This window comes from Piliocolobus tephrosceles, chromosome 10 (assembly GCF_002776525.5).
Source record: "Piliocolobus tephrosceles isolate RC106 chromosome 10, ASM277652v3, whole genome shotgun sequence".
In the NCBI taxonomy this organism is placed as follows: domain Eukaryota; kingdom Metazoa; phylum Chordata; class Mammalia; order Primates; family Cercopithecidae; genus Piliocolobus; species Piliocolobus tephrosceles.
The window spans coordinates 66,148,522-66,167,057 of NC_045443.1; the positions used below are offsets into that span (position 1 = coordinate 66,148,522).

The 18,536-nt window shown below is 39.0% G+C and overlaps 1 protein-coding gene across 5 annotated transcripts in view; it reads left to right on the top strand.

Annotated features, from left to right (window-relative positions):
• Positions 1-14,915, top strand: part of MDM2 (MDM2 proto-oncogene) — a 39,176-nt gene extending 24,261 nt beyond the window's left edge. For 4 of the 5 annotated variants that reach the window (XM_023195333.2, XM_023195334.1, XM_023195332.1 and 1 more), the window contains 3 exons: positions 6,707-6,862; positions 7,548-7,625; positions 10,121-11,028. In XM_023195333.2, coding sequence (XP_023051101.1) covers positions 6,707-6,862; positions 7,548-7,625; positions 10,121-10,696 — 810 coding nt within the window. In that variant the 3' untranslated portion in view covers positions 10,697-11,028. Of the gene's footprint in view, positions 1-6,706; positions 6,863-7,547; positions 7,626-10,120 lie in introns of all 5 variants that reach the window. The other variant, XM_023195330.3, reaches the window with a different exon arrangement.
• Positions 14,916-18,536: the final 3,621 nt, after the last annotated feature.

The window sequence follows — 18,536 nt, forward strand, 5'->3', positions numbered from 1 at the left end:
GTAATGTTCTCATTTTAAGTAAGGCAAGACTCTTACTGTTAAACTCTAGTCGTGGCAGTCCTAATAAGCATACTGATCGAATGTACATGTGTCTTACGAGATTGATGCAAAACACAGTGCTAAATTTTACTTTAAAATAAAACTACTGTATTGATCTCTGCCTTCAACCCAAGGTATTGTGAGAAATGTGGAAAATAGTGGAGTAACACTGGTATTGGTAAAATTAGTAGTAGTATTAGTAATTATCGGTGTCACTGTATGTATTAGAGAATATTTGTGGACCACTGCACCAATAGTACATTCAAATAAATTGGAGCATAGAGTTGTTTGAGAATTTTGAAATAAAGGAACAAAACCAAAAATTTGGTTCAGTTAAATATTTTAAAATTTTAAGGCAAATTTGACTGTTTAGAGTAAAAATATCTTTTATTATAGCCATCAGCAAAAAAGTCAACATAGTCTGAACTTAACATTTGCCAAATAGGTCTAGACATGAGGTAAGTTCTATTTACTTACGCTGTAAAATACAGGTTTATACTGGGCTGGGTGTGGTGGCTCATGCCTGTAGTCGCAGTACTTTGGAAGACTGAGGCGGGTGCATCACCTGAGGTCAAGAGTTCAAGACCAACCTGGCCAACAAGGTGAAACCCTGTCTGTACTGAAAATACAAAAATTAGCCAGGCGTGGTGGCACACGCTTGCAGTCCCAGCTACTCGAGAGGCTGAGGCAGGAGGATCGCTTGAACTCAGGAGGTGGAGGTTGCAGTGAGTCGAGATCGTACTACTGCACTCCAGCCTGGGTGACAGAGAGACTCCAGTTTCCAAAAAAAAAAAAAAGAAAAAACAGAAAGAAATGCAGATTTATTTATTGCATGATGACGGGAGAGTATCAGTGTTTTCTAATTACTAATACAGACTTCCAAAATATTAGCAAGCAGCATTTCTTAAGAGATGTCACTGAAAGACGTTTGGTAAAATCTTTTTTTGTTAACAAGAATGCTTGACAAGTGGAATATTTTGTTTTTGTTTTGTATGTCTTTAAACAAGCTTGTCCAACCCATGCCCTGTGGGCCATATGCCAAGATGGCTTTGAATGTGGCCTAACACAAATTCATAAACTTTCTTAAAATATTATGAGTTTTTTTTTTTTTTTTTTTACAATTTTTTTCCTGCTCATCAGCTATTGTTAATGTATTCTACGTGTAGCCCAAGACAATTCTTCCAGTGTGGCCCAGGGAAACTAAAGGATTGGATACAGTTTTTGGTAATATGGTAGTGTCTGATGGTCATTATTCTGGATATTAGTAATCCTTGTAATCCTTGTATAGTTCTCTAGAAGATGTAGGAGATGGAACCAATTGTGATAGTAATCCTAGTCTTTTACCTATTCTTGTTAATTCCTGTATTATCTTTTTATTTTTCTCTTCCAAAGTTAGTGATTATTTGAACGCATACCCGCCCTCTGGAATTACTGTACTTAACGGAGCTGTTACTCATGTAGACCACTAGATGGCATACTGAGCTCCTGCTCGGCCTGAGAGCACGTTCTTCATTCGTAGATAATTTAAGTTTATACTAGCTTCCATACATTTGAGATGGCACTGCAGATACAGTGGTAGTCAAGGTAGATGTGATTCTTGTCTTCATGGGGAGATAGATCATTAATGACAAAAATGAAAAAATTTAATTAATCCAGTGAAAAAACAGAGGTGCTTGAGAGGAAATGTGTGTGATAAAATTGAATCCAATTAAAACTTGATGAGTACACAAACTACAAGTTTGGTTAAAAAGAGAATTATCATACCCTATTTATTTATTTATTTATTGAGATTGAGTCTCTCTATTGCCCAGGCTGGAGTGCAGTGGTGCAATCTTGGCTCACTGCAACCTCCGCCTCCCAGGTTCAAGCAATTCTCATGTCTCAGCCTCCTGAGTAGCTGGGATTACAGGCTCCCACCACCACACCCAGCTAATTTTTGTATTTTTAGTAGAGACAGGGTTTCACTATTTTGGCCAGGCTGGTCTTGAACTCCTGACCTCAAGTGATCTGCCTGCCTTGGCCTCCCGAAGTATTGGGATTACAGATGTTGAGCCACCACACCTGGACCCCCATTAAATGTATAGTTTTGTTAAAGTTATATCAGAATTCTAGCTGAATGATATTTAGAGTTCTTGTTTCTGCTTTGTACCTGGGACACTGCCTTGTTACTGATACGGCTTTGAGGACTAGAGGAACACCAGGTTTTTTGTTTTGAGTTGAATTAGGTAAAATGACATGGACACACGTGGAGTGATTTTAAGGAGCAGAGAGTTTAATAGGCAAGAAGGGAGAAGGCAGAAGGAAGAAGCTCCCCCTTACAGAGACAGAGGGAGGGGGGCTCTAAAGCTGAAAGAGGAGACCTCACATACTAGCCAGTTTTATGTGATGGCTGGAGGGAGCGGTGTCTTATTTGCATAGGGCTCCGAGGGTTGGTTTAACCAGGCATGTCATTTAGCCCTCGAGAAAACTAGCCCTCCCACTCTAGTCCTTTAATACTGCAAATGCAGGGTGCCATGACATTTTACACACGTGGGGTTATGTGGGGGCGGCCATGCTGTTAGGTACCTGTTGGGGCAAGGGCAAGAAGATGACAGTGGGAATCGCCATGTTGGGTGGACCCTCTTGCATTTGCATCTTAAAGGTTGCCAGCCTTTAAGAGCCAGGGTTTTATGCTAGACAAGAAATGTTTCCGGAGTGGAGCTACAAAAAAACCTTCCAAGGACCACTTTCCCTTTCTGTTTGCCTAAAATAATTTCTTAATAACTCCCACCACATTATCAAAGTGTGGAGTTAGAGGGGTATTTCTTTTTGTTAGTCCTGTCCTGCATTCTCTTAAAAAACCCTATCTATTAAAAAACCTCACCTGGGCGCGGTGACTCATGCTTGCAATCCCAGCACTTTGGGAGGTCCAGGCGGGTGGATCACCTGAGGTCAGGAGTTCAAGATCAGCCTGGCCAACATGGTGAAACCCCATCTCTACTAAAAATACCAAAAATTAGCTGGGTGTAGTGGCGGGCACCTGTAATCCTAGCTACTCAAGAGACTGAGACAGGAGAATTGCTTGAACCCAGGAGGTGGAGGTTGCAGTGAACTGAGATCACACCATTGCAAGGGCAACAAGAGCGAAACTCCATCTTCAACAACAACAACAAAATCTCGTTTTTCAGGTTAAGTCCCTAGTTGTGAAAGCTTTTGGTAGGGCCCGTTTTTTTTTTCTTCTGCATTTTAATTTCCCTCATTTGAGAATGTTATAGTCATCACTGGGTGTCATCAATCACCAGTTTGTGAAGGGAGTTAAAGGAAAGTGCATTCCTCTCCCATCTTTTCTTTCTTTGGAGTTTAGTAAATTGTGGGAAACTGAGACTGTGTTCTAGACTGTACACCACACAGTTTATATTATGATCTTCTGTCATTTTTGCAGCCTCAGATTCCATTTTTTGCTAAGACTGGGGTTTTAAATAACTTGTTTAAGGTTCCTACAACTGTCACAATTGGAATTCAAATAATTCTAGGTATTTCTCACTGCAGAAATCTAAAATCTTTGCAGAGCAAGCCTTTCTGATGCTTTAAAAAAAAATTTTTTTTTTAAATTTTTGAGATAGTCTCTCACTCCGTTGCCCAGGCTGGAGTATAGTGGCATGATCATGGCTTACTGCAACCTCAACCTCCTGGGTTCAAGCGATCCTTCCTCCTCAGCCTTGAGAGTTAGCTGGACTACAGGTGTGTAGCACCACACCTAATTTTTTCTACCCTTTTTTTTTCAGAGATGAGGTCTCAGCCTGTTGCTCAGGCTGGTCTCAAACCACTGGGCTTATGTGATTCTCCTGCTTTGGTTCCCAGAGTATTGGTATTACAGGCATGAGCCACCACCTGCAGCCTGATGCTTTTTAAATATATAGTATTTAGGCCTGGTGTGGTGGCTCACACCTGTAATCCCAGCACCTTGGGAGGCTGAGACAGGCGGATCACAAGGTCAGGAGATCGAGACCATCCTGACTAACACAGTGAAACCCCGTCTCTACTAAAAATACAAAAAATTAGCTGAGCGTGGTGGCGGGCGCCTTTAGTCCCAGCTACTGGGGAGGCTGAGGCAGGAGAATGGCGTGAACCCGGGAGGCGGAGATTGTAGTGAGCCGAGATCACGCCAGTGCACTCCAGCCTGGGCGACAGAGTGAGACTCTGTCTCCAAAAAAAAAAAAATATATATATATATATTTAAATAATATATATTTATATATTAAGTTTACATATAAATTTATATTTTATATAATTATATCAAATATATAATTATATAAAAATATTTTTAAAATATATATTTTTATATATAATATTTAAAATATATATAGAGAGAATTTAATAGTTTCTGGGGCATTCGTTTATGAACATTAGCCAAAACCTTTTAAAACCACTCCCAATATTGCATTTTTTTATAGTATCCTAGGACAGGAATTGGCAAACTTTCTGTAAAGAGCCAGACAGTTAATTATTTGGGCTCTGCAGAGCGGTGGTTTCTGTCACAGCTACTCAGCTCCACTCTTGTAATGCAGGAGCAATCATAGACAACAAGTCAACAAATAGGCATGGCTGTGTTCAGTAAAACTTTATTTATAAAAGTAGATGGGTGATGGGCCACAGTTTGCAGCCCCCCTACCATAGAATATGTTTTCTGAGACTTAATGTTTCTTGTGATTTACTCCCTTATTCTAAAATTAGTGCACTTTAGTTAGTTGAAGTATTTGGTTTGTGGGGTTGCTTTGTTAAGAGTGTTAATTGTATCCTAATTTGACTTGTGATTCTAATTTGGTAGTAGAGCCCCTGTTAGGAATTAGAGCGGCAACTTGATGAATGTTGCTTTTACTCTCCTTCTTAACACTACTCTTTTTAAAAAGTCTTTTGACATCAGAGGCCTAAAAATAATACACTTTGTTTCCGTTTTTAGAACTGATGCAAATATGGATATCATTTAATCTAAGCTCCTTTTCTAGATGAAGTAGCTACGGCCTTTAGAAGTTAAATGATATGGGCTGGACGCGGTGGCTCACGGGTGTAATCCCAGCACTTTGGGAGGCCGAGGTTGTGGATCACTAGAGGTCAGGAGTTCGAGACCAGCCCAGCCAACATGGTGAAACCCCGTCTCTACTAAAAATATAAAAATTAGCCAGTTGTGGTAGTGGATGCCTGTAATCCGAGCTACTTGGGAGGCTGAGGCAGGAGAATAGCTTGAACCTGGGAGGCGGAGGTTGCAGTGAGCCGAGATCATGCCACTGCATTTCAGCTTGGGCAATAGAACAAAAAAAAGGGCCAGGCGCAGTGGCTCACACCTGTAATCCTAACACTTTGGGAGGCCAAAGCGGTTGAATTGCTTGAGGTCAGGAATTCAAGACCAGCCTGACCAACATGGTGAAGCTCCACCTCTACTAAAAATACAAAAATTAGCCAGGCATGGTGATGCATGCCTGTAGTCCCAGCTACTTGGTAGACTGAGGCAGGAGAATCACTTGAACTTGGGAGGTGGAGGTTGCAGTGAGCCGAGAGATCAGGCCACTGCACTCAAGTCTGGGCAACAGAGCAAGATTCGGTCTCAAAATAAATAAATAAATAGATAAAATTAGCTACTTAGTGGCAAGTGTAGAATAAATCATATCCTGACTACTAGACTTTTTCCAGTTGTAGCCTTCTGCTTAATATATGCTCCTACCCTTAGCCACTCACAGCAAATGTTATTGGCCTGAAGGTCTTATTAGGTTCGTATACAATTTATTGAAGTCCTGAAATGAGGAATCAGGTGAGCAGCTACAGATTTTTTTTTTTTTAATTTTCTGAAGGCTCTTTAAAAGAGAATCTCAAAGTTTATTAAAAAAACGTAAGTATCTATGACTCAAGAGACATTTTTCTAAGAAAAAAAACCCATAAGTATTATAAGTGTTGTGTCTTGTTACTTGTATTCTACCAATTTGGACATATAAAGATGAGTAAAGACAGGTCTTAGCTCAAAGTGTATATAATTCAGATGAGAATCGTGCCTGCAAAATTGTGTTTTGCATAATTTATTTGTGAGACTATATAATTCATTATTATACAAGTAGTAAGGATAATTAAAGGTGGAAGAGCCTTTTCAGTTACGGTATTGACAAAGGCTTAGTCAAAGAAGGTTGAATAGGATTTTGAAACTGAAATTATTCTAGTTAGAGGGAGAAAGTGTGGAAGTTGAAATGCCAAGAGTAGTTGAGGAAGCAATCTAGATCTGGCAGGATTGTCCATATTTAGTAAGGGAAAAGGGGTGTCTAGTTGAAGACAGACAAAGATGTTAATACAGTCACACTGTATGTACTTTCAATGCCAAGAGACTTTGGCATTTTTCCTTTATGCAGTGGGGTTTTGAACAGGGAAAATAACATAGTAATAACCTTGAAATCTTAATCTAGTTTAAGTGTGCAGGATGGATCTGAGGAGGAAATGTGCGTGGCAACCAGCTCCAGGATGACTGGGGGGTACCCAGTCCTCCCCCCACCGATTTCCCTCGGGAAGTCCCGGATCGGAGTAGCAGGCCCATCCCCCAAGTGTTACATCCTACTAGCAGCAGCAGAGGCACAGGGATGAGTTAGGAAACTGTTACAGAGGTCAAAAGCTGATGTTTATTAAGTTATATATTTTTTTCTTGTTTTAGGATCTTGATGCTGGTGTAAGTGAACATTCAGGTGATTGGTTGGATCAGGATTCAGTTTCAGATCAGTTTAGTGTAGAATTTGAAGTTGAATCTCTCGACTCAGAAGATTATAGCCTTAGTGAAGAAGCACAAGAACTCTCAGATGAAGATGATGAGGTAGTATTTTTTTCCCCTCTAATTATATTGGAAAATTATTAAATATTTTCCATGTTCATTGACTTTGAGATTGGAATAATAATAAATTCAGATTTCACTTGAAATCTTTACCTCTTGATTTGTTCAAACTAACACATTGGTTTGTGGACCTGAGGATTTCATAGTTCTTAATCATCTGATTTCTATTATTATATTACTACTAATGCCAAGAAATCAATAGACCTCAATGAACATGCTTATTATAATGGTCTGTTCACTTTAAAAAAAAAAATTCAATTACTGTTTTAATATTAACTTACTTTTTATAAAAGTAAAACATGCATACAGTTAAAGTCAAATGGTACCCTCAGAGATCTGTCTCCCAGAAGTGACTGCCTTTAACATTTCTAGCTATTTCCCTATTATGTAATATCTCCATATTATTTATTTATAAAGTAAAACCACTTAGCTGAATGTTTTGTTTTATTCATCCTAAACATCCTTTGTATTGACTTTTACCATTGTGGGTAAGGATTTCTCTCTCCTGCATTTTTTCCCCCTTTACACTCACTTACTCTATTTGAAATTGTCTAAGACTTTCTCATATATTATAGTACATGATGCTTGTTTAGGACTTATTACTAGGAGGCCTTCTGATTGAAGGAAAAAGGGTGATGAATTAATGCTAATGAATGTGTTTTATTAGGTATATCGAGTTACTGTGTATCAGGCAGGGGAGAGTGATACAGATTCATTTGAAGAAGATCCTGAAATTTCCTTAGCTGTAAGTATATATCTACTTTTTTAAGAAATAAAAAAAATTTCATTAAGGTCAAGATTAGGAAAATATGTCTAGCCTACTTTCTGAAATGAACTATTTTTATAAAGTTAAAATGTTTTTGTAAAGTCTGAATAAAGCATTTTTCTTTTATTTGTTGTGATGAGACATGTAGCTATAATTTTTATTTTTAGGTGCTGGAATTTGAACTTTTTTTTTTTTTTTTTTTTAGACAGGGTGTTACCCTTCTCCCAGGCTGGAGTGCAGTGGTGCAATCTCAGTGCACTGCAGCCTCCACCTCCCAGGTTCAAGCGATTCTCGTGCCTCAGTCTCCCAAGTAGCTGGGATTACAGGTGTACACTACCATACCCCATTAATTTTTTTATTTTTAGTAGAGATGGGGTTTCACCATGTTGGCCAGGCTGGTCATGAACTCCTGACCTTAAGTGATCTGCCCACCTTGGCCTCCCAAAGTGCTGGGATTACAGGCATGAGCCACTGTGCCCAGCTGAATTTGTTATTTTGGAAAATTTCAATGTATCTCCAGTATACTCATCACCCAGCTTTAACTATTACCAGCATTTTGTCACCCTTGTCAAATGTAAGCCTTTTTTTTTTTTCTCAATTGAGATAGGGTCCCGCCCTGTCATCCCGGCTGGAGTGCAGTGACACGATCATGGCTCACTGCAGCCCCCACCTCGCAGGCTCAAGTGATCCTCCCACCTCAGCCTCCTGAGTAGCTGGGACTACAGGTGCATGCCATCACACCCAGCTAATTTTTGTATTTTTTGTAGAGATGTCACCATGTTGCCCAGAATGGTCTCGAACTCCTGGGCTCAAGTGATCCACCTGCCTCAGTCTCCCAAAATGCCAGGATTACAGGTGTGAGCCGTCACGCCCAGCCAAATGTAAACATTTTTATTATTGATTTGTATTATAAAATGTGGTAGGATTTGCCATTAAAGAAATTAAGACTTAAATGTTTACATCTCATGCATACTTCACTGACTTCCTGAGGTATTACAGGTTTATTTAAAACTATCGTGCTTTAGTTTTTGTTCTTAATATTGCCTTCATTATATTTAAATAGGAAATAAATTCCATTTTTTCTGAGTTATAAAGTTACTAATTATTCAAATGCAAAAAAGGATGAAAATTCAAGAGTTTCCTAAGTTTTTAGTGTATTAGAAAATAATTTAAATAACTAGTTGAATCATTTGATGTTGAGTAAAATATTTTAGATACTTTTAATTTTTTAAATCTATTCTAAGACTCAAATTATTTTAGATATTGATCTTGCAATTTATTGGACTTTTTGATATACTTTTACTCCATACTGCAAGGCCTTTTTCTTTGGTTTTATAATCTGTGAAAAACCCCCTTGTATAACTTGAAAAAAGAAGAATGAATAATCTGTTTTTATTGCCCCTGTCTTAAGGTCATTTGTGAAGCAATCTCAAAATGGTTACGGAAAGACCTCTTGCCAGTTTTCACTTGTTAAATGTCCTCAGGCAAGAACCATGCTTCAGCTAAGGCAAAAAGATAGGTTATGTAAAAAGGCTGAGGATGTGGGAGAGTGTGTTATCCAAATTGCATGGTGGAAAGGTTTGCGGGATGAAACGCTGGGAAAAGGAAGAAGCATTGAGCAGTTACAGAGATGAGAACACAGGAAAGGATAGACAAGTAAAGGGCATATATTATGGTTATTGACCAAGGATGGTAGGTTTTAGCGGCAATGCTTGCTGTGAAAAATGTTTTAGCATTTCTCTTGTGGATGGGGTTAGGGAGTACTCAGTTAAGCCATGGTTTTAGAGCACTTCTAAGGTACTTCTAGTCACTGGTGGATTAGGAAGTCTTTCTCTAGGAGGCAGGTTTCATCTAGATTGGTTGGATGGACTCTTGGAATAGCGTCTAGGGTGGGAGTGGGTATAGGCTGCATGACAGAGTAAAAGATCCCATAGACTTGCTTCAACTAAAGGAAGCAACTGCATTTGTGTCCTGAAACAGAGAACTTTATAGGTACGTGATTAATATCACATCACAGTTAATACATTTTTAGTTTAGAAGTTTTCAGGATGGTATAGTGAAAAGAATGGGTGTACTTACTCTACTTTAGGAGAGACTGTTACATATTGACCTTTTAAAAATCTGTTTTGCGTATAATTGAGACATATAACATGATGTTTGACACACTTGTAAATAGTGAAATGATCACTACAGTCAAGCAAATTAATGTAATCCATTATCTTGAATAGTTAACCTTTCTTGTGTGTGTGGTAAAAATACCTAAAATCTACTCTTTTAGTAAATTTCCAGTATACCAATATATAACTAGCTATAGTCGTCATGCTGTTCACGGTGACTATTTTATATAAAACATGAAACACTGAATACTGAGCTGTATGATATATTTTACCTTAGACATAGCAAAGTTGCTAGCATTCCTGTGACTAGTAGTTAAAGGGTTACAGAAACTGACTCTGTGTCTTATTTCATTGAAGGACTATTGGAAATGCACTTCATGCAATGAAATGAATCCCCCTCTTCCATCACATTGCAACAGATGTTGGGCCCTTCGTGAGAATTGGCTTCCTGAAGATAAAGGGAAAGATAAAGGGGAAATCTCTGAGAAAGCCAAACTGGAAAACTCAACACAAGCTGAAGAGGGCTTTGATGTTCCTGATTGTAAAAAAACTATAGTGAATGATTCCAAAGAGTCGTGTGTTGAGGAAAATGATGATAAAATCACACAAGCCTCACAATCACAAGAAAGTGAGGACTATTCTCAGCCATCAACTTCTAGTAGCATTATTTATAGCAGCCAAGAAGATGTGAAAGAGTTTGAAAGAGAAGAAACACAAGACAAAGAAGAAAGTGTGGAATCTAGTTTGCCCCTTAATGCCATTGAACCTTGTGTGATTTGTCAGGGTCGACCTAAAAATGGTTGCATTGTCCATGGCAAAACAGGACATCTTATGGCCTGCTTTACATGTGCAAAGAAGCTAAAGAAAAGGAATAAGCCCTGCCCAGTGTGTAGACAACCAATTCAAATGATTGTGCTAACTTATTTCCCCTAGTTGACCTGTCTGTAAGAGAATTATATATTTCTAACTAACCCTAAGAATTTAGACAACATGAAAATTATTTACATATATCAAAGTGAGAAAATGCTTCCATCCACATAGATTCTTCTCTTTAGTATAATTGACCTACTTTGGTAGCAGAATAGAGAATACTTACCATAATTTGCATTGAATATGTAGCTCATCCTTTACCCCAACCCCTAATTTTAAATAATTTCTATTCTGTCTTAAATGAGAAGTATCTGTTGTTGTTGTTGTTGTTTTTTAATATATGTATATGGCATTTAAATGTAACTTATTAATTTTTTTTGGAGATGGATTCTCGCTGTGTCGCCCAGGCTGGAGTGCAGTGGCGCAATCTCGGCTCACTGCAAGCTCCGCCTCCCAGGTTCACACCATTCTCTTGCCTCAGCCTCCGGAGTAGCTTGGCCTACAGGCATCTGCCACCACACCTGGCTAATTTTTTGTACTTTTATTGTAAGAGACAGGGTTTCACCATGTTAGCCAGGATGGTCTCAATCTCCTGACCTCATGATCTGCCCACCTCAGCCTCCCAAAGTGCTGTGATTACAGGCGTGAGCCACCGCACCCGTCCTAAATGTAACTTATTTAGTACCTTTGATGTAAAGAGAAAATGTGTGAAAGATTTAGTTTTGTTTTTTTTTTTTTTTTTGAGATGAGTCTATTACCCAGGCTGGAGTGCAGTGTCATGATCTTACAGTCTCTGCTTCCCAGGTTCAAGCCATTCTTCTGCCTCAGCCTCTGGAGCAGCTGGGATTACAGGCATGCACCACCACGACCAGCTAATTTTTGTATTTTTAGTAGAGACAGGGTTTTGCCATGTTGGCCAGGCTGGTCACGAACTCCTGACCTCATGTGATCCACCCGCCTCGGCCTCCCAAAATTCTGGGATTACAGATGTGAGCCGCCATGTCCAGCCAAGAACTAGTATTTAAATTTTCGACACACTTTTTTTTTGAGACGGAGTCTTGCTCTGTCACCCATGCTAGAATGCAGTGGAGTGAAATCGGCTCACGGCAACCTCAGCCTCTGGGTTCAAGCTATTCTGCCTTAGCCTCCCAAGTAACTGGATTACATGTGTCACCATGCCAGCTGATTTTTTTGTATTTTTTGTGAAGATGAGGTTTCACCATGTTGGCCAGGCCGATCTTGAACTCCTAAACTCAAGTGATCTACCCACTTCAGCCTCCCAAAATGCTGGGATTACAGGTGTGAGGAACTGCACCTGGCCCCAGATTTTTGATACTCTTAAACCTTCTGATCCTTAGTTTCTCCAAAATACTCTTTCTAGGTTTTAAAAAAAAAAAAAAAAAAAAAAAAAGGCTCTTATATTTGGTGCTATGTAAGTGAAAATGTTTTTTAGGTTTTCTTGCTTTAACAATAGAGACAGGGTCTCCCTATGTTGCCCAGGCTGATCTTGAACTCCTGGGCTCAAGAGATCCTCCTGTGTCGGCCTCCCAAAGTGCTAAGTAGGATTACAGTTGTGAGCCACCACACCCAGCTGTAAAAATGTACTTATTTTCCAGCCTCTTTTTGTATAAACCGTAGTAAGGGATGGGAGTAATGATGTTATCTGTGAAAATAGCCACCATTTACCCATAGGACAAAACTTGTTAAAGCATCCTGAGTCTAACTTAGTACATCAGGCCCTTTTTCACACAAAAAAATCCTTTTTGGGATTTAATGGAATCTGTTGTTTCCCCCTAAGTTGAAAAACAACTCTAAGACACTGTAAAGCACCTTCTTGGCCTGGGTTACATAGTTCCCAGCCTAGGTTTCAGACTTTTGCTTAAGGCCAGTTTTAGAAACCCGTGAATTCAGAAAAGTTAATTCAGAAATTTGATAAACAGAATTGTTATTTAAAAACTAACTGGAAAGATGGTAAGTTCTTAATTATTCAGAAATGATGCATCGTTTTCCTTCAAGAATGACATGGTCAGAATGTGGAATTCCAAGATACCTCTTGACTTCCTCGCAAGCTCTGTGTTTGCTCAGTGGAGGCCCATCCCAGCTCAGCATGTGTACTGAGAAGTGTTCGTTTCTTTGGGGCCCATCTACCCTGACCACATTATGATGTTCATCTGCAGCTGTTGCAAGGTGTTCAGATTGTGTAAATACAAATGGTATAAACACTTGAAAAGAAGCGCAATCCTCCAAAGGTTATGTGGACTCAAGCATTCTGTAAAGCAACTATTATTAATGAGCTTACAGTGGATACTTCATTTGAATTTGAAAAATACAGAAACAAGCCTGTGAAATACCAGCAAGAGCTATGGAATAAAACTACTGATGCGGTGAAGACAGTTGAAAAGATCAGATGCCAAGCTAAATGTGTAATGAACAAATTGAAGAAAAATAAAGGACTACAGAAAGTTCAGGACATCAAAGAAATTAGACAAAACTCATCTTGACCCCTCTTGCAGGCAAAGGAAAGCAGCTGGAAGAAAAGATGATACAGCAGTTACAGCAGGATGCAGACGTGGCAGAGGTTTCTTAAAAATCTCATTGTCTATAACCTTTTCTATATTTACATTTGAAAATCTCCTTTGGAGACTTAGAACCTCTAAATTATTGACTTATTTTTCATATAAGGTCACTCAAATGAAAGGTGATTAAAAAATCATCTACATTGCTGTCTACAGGATGTCGGATAATATGGATGTTTGATTGCATCTCATTGTTAACTCTTATAGATATGTTTGTAAATACAGAAGTGAAACGTGGACATAAAATAGTTAACACTATTTGGTTAATGGTACTAGGCAACATTTATGTAATGACATTCAAAAATTTGTGGCTAGTGATATATATAAAGTAAAATTTTCTTTGCAGTAAAATATGCCCTTTATTATAGAAGGGAAGATATAAGGAGTCAATAGTTTGTATGAAAATAGCTCAAATAATATCTTCTTCTTCTTTCTTATTTTGGTTTATTAGCATCTTAGAACAAAATCGCCTTATATAATGAAGCCTAGTTATGCTGGACTGTTTTGACCTCTTAATTGTTCTGACAGATAGCTGGGGGTGAGAGCCAAATAACATTTGCCTGAAATGACTGACACTATGTACTTTCTGCTTTGGCAAATACTCAGTTCTAACTTGTGATTCCTGGTAGAACAAGCGTTATTTTTCGAGCCTAGCACTGATCTGGAAGCAGATATTATCTCGGTGCCTTTTACAATTTGTTGTGTGTGTGTGTGTTTTTTTTTAAAAAGGCCACACAATAATTTTGGAATACATAATATGGGTAGAACATCTGTCTGTTATTTGCGCACAAAACCACTTTTAATGGGTACAAAGTTAAATTAGGAGGAGTACATTCCAGCTGAAGTATTATCAACTCCAAATAAAGCTTTGAGGACCTCCAAAGGTAAAAGTACTAATCCCTTTGGCCATTTATTGAGAGAAGGAGACACAGTAGGGTGACTATAGTTAATGTATTGAATGTTCTTGCTACAAATAAATGATAAATGTTTGAGCTGATGGGTGTGCTGATTGCACTGATTGATACACATTGTATGTGAAAGTCATACGCCATAAATATTTACAATTATGTATCAGTTTAACATTTTAAAAAACATTTCTAATGTAAAAAGTACCTCTCAAACTGGATTAGCTTCTTAGTTTATATTTAAATATGAATCTTAAGTAAAATAGTGAAAATAACCATCTTGATTTAGTGTTTTTCTCTCATGTGAATTGTATATACTTAGGTGAGGACAATAAAATCAATTGAACTGTAAGCTTAGAATAGGACTGGGATAATTTTGCACAGCAGCTTTACTAATGGTACATTGTTGCTTCAAAACTCTCTCTCTCTCTCTCTCTCTCTCTCTCTCTCAATAAACGGCCAAAGGGATTAGTACTTTACCTTTGGAGGTCCTCAAAGCATTATTTGGAGTTGGTAATAATTCAGCTAGAACTTAGTAGAAGCTTTTTTCTTTTGGAGGTCCTCAAGGCATTATTTGGAGTTCATAATGCTGAAGCCTATAACCAAGTAGAACCTTTCTTTTTCTGAGGAGTATTGTAGCATGTTATTATAAACAAAGTACACTTGATATATATATGCAATGACTGCTATTTATACAAAATTGAAATCTGCAAATGGAATCAACATGTTTATGGGTTATTAAAATTGTCTAATTTCTTAGGTTCTTTGTAGTGCACGTGTTGAAAATAAATGATTAAGTGATTAAGAATTGTTTCAAGAATGTGATTATTTGATCTTAAATTTTTAATGAGTTAAAATAGAAATTGTTTGAATATCTCATATTTGGGTAACAAAAGGCGCAAGTCTGAATGTTTCTTTTTCTGGAATGGCCATGCCTGCCCACTTTAGAAATACAAATATCACTGGGCAGCTTGAAGCAATTGGGAGCCTCTAGTGAGAGCAACTTGAGAGAATGATGTTACAAGTTAGTAGGAGTAAGAATGCTGTGTTCTCCCTGTCTTCACTTAGGTCTCGTGGCAGCCTGGTCTAAGTGATCGTGAATGGTCTATAAGGGAGGTAGCTGGGTCAGGGAGGGGAATTTGGGCTAGCCTCTGTGCCACTTGTCAGCATGAAAAGTCAGATTGTAATTGCCTGTTTACTTTTCTGTCTCATCTTTGAAAGTTCCACCAAGCTGGGAACCTCTTGATTGTGATGCACAAATGTAAGTACATCAGAAAAACAAAACTGACTTTAAAGCAGGAGCTTGTGGGCCCCTAAGCCAGACGGGGACTAGCTTTTGGCATCATGTAATTAAGGTTGTTTAAATCCTTAATAAGGTTTTATTTTATTTTTATTTATTTATTTTTTGAGATGGAGTCTAGTTCTATGGCCCAGGCTGGAGTACAGTGGTGCAATCTTGGCTCACTGCAACCTCCGCCTCCTGGATTCACGTGGTTCTGCTTCAGCCTCCCAAGTAGCTGGGGTTACAGTACCCCACTAATTTTTGTATTTCTAACAGAGATGAAGTTTCACTACGTTGGCCAGGCTGGTCTCGAACTCCTGACCTAAAGTGATCGGCCCACCTTAGCCCCGCAAAGTGCTGGGATTATAGGCGTGAACTACCGTGCCTAGCCTAATAAGAGTTTTGAAGATAATCAGTGTGTAGGTCTGTAGGCTTATGATGGTAACCACAAGTTGTGAATGGCATTGTGAAAAGTTTGTAGTTGCACTTTATGGTTGGATGCTGAATTACATTTTGATTTGATACTTAGAAAAAAGTATTTCTTCAGCTTAAGTTGTTTAAAAGTTTGTGATCATATTGTCTACCATGTAGCCAGCTTTCAATTATATATAATAGGGACTTTTTGACATTTACAAATAATACTTTGAGATAGATACCTGAAAGCACCAGCACATGGAAGGTGTTCAGAAGTAACAGATTATAAAATGAGTTAATGAAAGGCAACATAGAAAAACAACCGTAAAGCAAGCAGATGGGAGGCGTGTTCAGTTAACTTATTCATAATGCATCTGAAATGATCGCTGTACTCAAATATTTAACGTTAGAGTAATAACATTTTGAATAAAAACCATAATTGATTGTCTTTAGGAGAGGAGTGTCCTGAAACATACTTCAATTTGTATTGCTTTCCTTTAAAGCTCTCCTTTAAAGACTTTTAAAAAATTGATAGGCATTTTCCTCTCACCTGTTTCAGTCCTACAGTCCCACATCTCTACTGCCTTCAGAATGCTACAACTTAGATGTCCAGCCAACAGCTTAAAGCCAATTTATAAAAATAGTATCTTTCCTAATTCCAAAATTTCACCTTTTGTTTGTTTTGTTTTGAGACGGGGTCTTGCTCTGTCACCCAGGCTGGAATGTAGTGCTGCAAACATGACTCACTACAGCCTCAACCTCCTGGGCTCAGTCCTCCCACCTCAGCCTTCCAAGTAGCTGGGACCACAGGTGCAAGACACCAGGTCCAGCTAATCTCCCCCTCCTGCCCGCCGCCACCTGTCCTGAGACAGAGTCTTGCTCTTTCACCCAGACTGGAGTGCAGTGGTGCAATCTTGGCTCATTGCAACCTCCACCTCCCAGGTTCAAGCAATTCTGCCTCAGCCTCCTGAGTAGCTGGAATTACAGGTGCCTGCCACCACACCCAACTAACATTTTTTTTGTATTTTTAGTAGAGGTTGGGTTTCAGCATGTTGGCCAGGCTGGTCTCAAACTCCTGACCTCATGATCTGCCCTCCTCGGCCTCCCAAAGTACTGGGATTACAGGCGTGAGCCACCGCACCTGGCCTAATTTTTGTATTTTTTGTAGAGACAGCTTCAGCATGCTGCCCAGGCTGGTCTCAAACTCCTGGGGTCATGTGGTCTGCCCATCTTGGCTTCCAGAAGTCCTGAGATTACAGGCGTGAGCCACCACGCCAAGCCCAAAATTTCACCTTTTAAATATTCCATTACTATTATGTTCTAGGTGAATTTCATGTGTTTCTCAGGGTTAAATTTTAGAGCTTCTGCGTACGTCTATTTTTGGTTCACACCTCCCCAGCCCACTGTCCTGTATTAAGTAGGCCTTCTTTCAAGATCACAGTAATATCTCCCTAAATGAATTTCACTAGGTTTGGTCCTATTTTTGGTTCAGTTATAGTTTACAGATATCATCATGTTGCTTTCCTGATTTAAATATTGGGGGAAAACCTTGCTTTTTGGATTTTTGTCTCTGATTTTGTCTCTGCTTTTTGTCTCTGATGTTCTACTGGATTATTTTAGACTTTTAGAACACTATGAAACAGGTGCTTGCTTTTCACTTCTCAAACCATTTTTGCTTCAACGAAGTTCATAAGCTTATTGTAGTGGGAAGTTAAAAGTCACAGATCTGGTATTTACTTGCCGAGTAACCTTAGAGACAGTAAATATATAGAGCCTAGTACGGGGTCTGGCAGGTAGTAAGCACTTTTAATAAATGGCAGTTTAATATTCTGTTTGCATCCATTCTTGACCATAATCACCCCAAATCCAGCTTAGGTAGCCTCAAATTAACCCCTACTCCCACCTTGAAGTTTTTTTTTTTTTTGTTTTGTTTTTTGCTGAGACAGGGTCTCATTCAATCACCCAGGCCGGAGTACAGTGGCACAAACATGACTCACTGCAGCCTCCTGAGTAACTGGGAACACAGGCCTGTTGTCACCACGCCTGGCTAATGCATATATATATGTATTTTTTTTAGAGACAGAGTCTCGCTATGTTGCCCAGGCTGGTCTTGAACTCCTGTGGGCTCAAGCAATCCTCCTATCTTGACCTCCCAAAATGCTGAGATTACAGGTGTGAGCCACTGCATCTGGTGAATTAATCCTTTTTTATACACTGTGAGGTATTCTGTTCATACCAATATGTTCCTTTGTATCTTCTTGCCATAGCAGGTTGTAACATTCTTTTGTATCTCCTTTCAAATATCAAATAAATACATTGTGTATACAGTAGTAAAGGATGTTGATTGGCATTGAAAGCAACTATGAAGTTCTTACTGATTTAGAAGATGAAAAGACAATTTTAAAGTAACATCCTGGGCCAGACTTGGTGACTCACACCTGTAATCTCAACACTTTGGGACGCCAAGGAGGGAGGGTCACTTGAGGCCAGTGAGGTCAGCCTGGGCAACATAATGACACCCTGCATCCAAAAAATTGTGGTGGCATGCACCCATAGTCCTAGCTACTTGAGAGACTGAGTTGGGAGGATCACTTGAACCCAGGAGCCCCATGTTAAAATGAGCTCTGATTGCACCACTACGCTCTGCTTGGGAGACAGAGGGAGACTTGTCTCTAAAAAAATAGAAAATAAAGAACACTATGTTCATTAAACATTAATTTTACTGA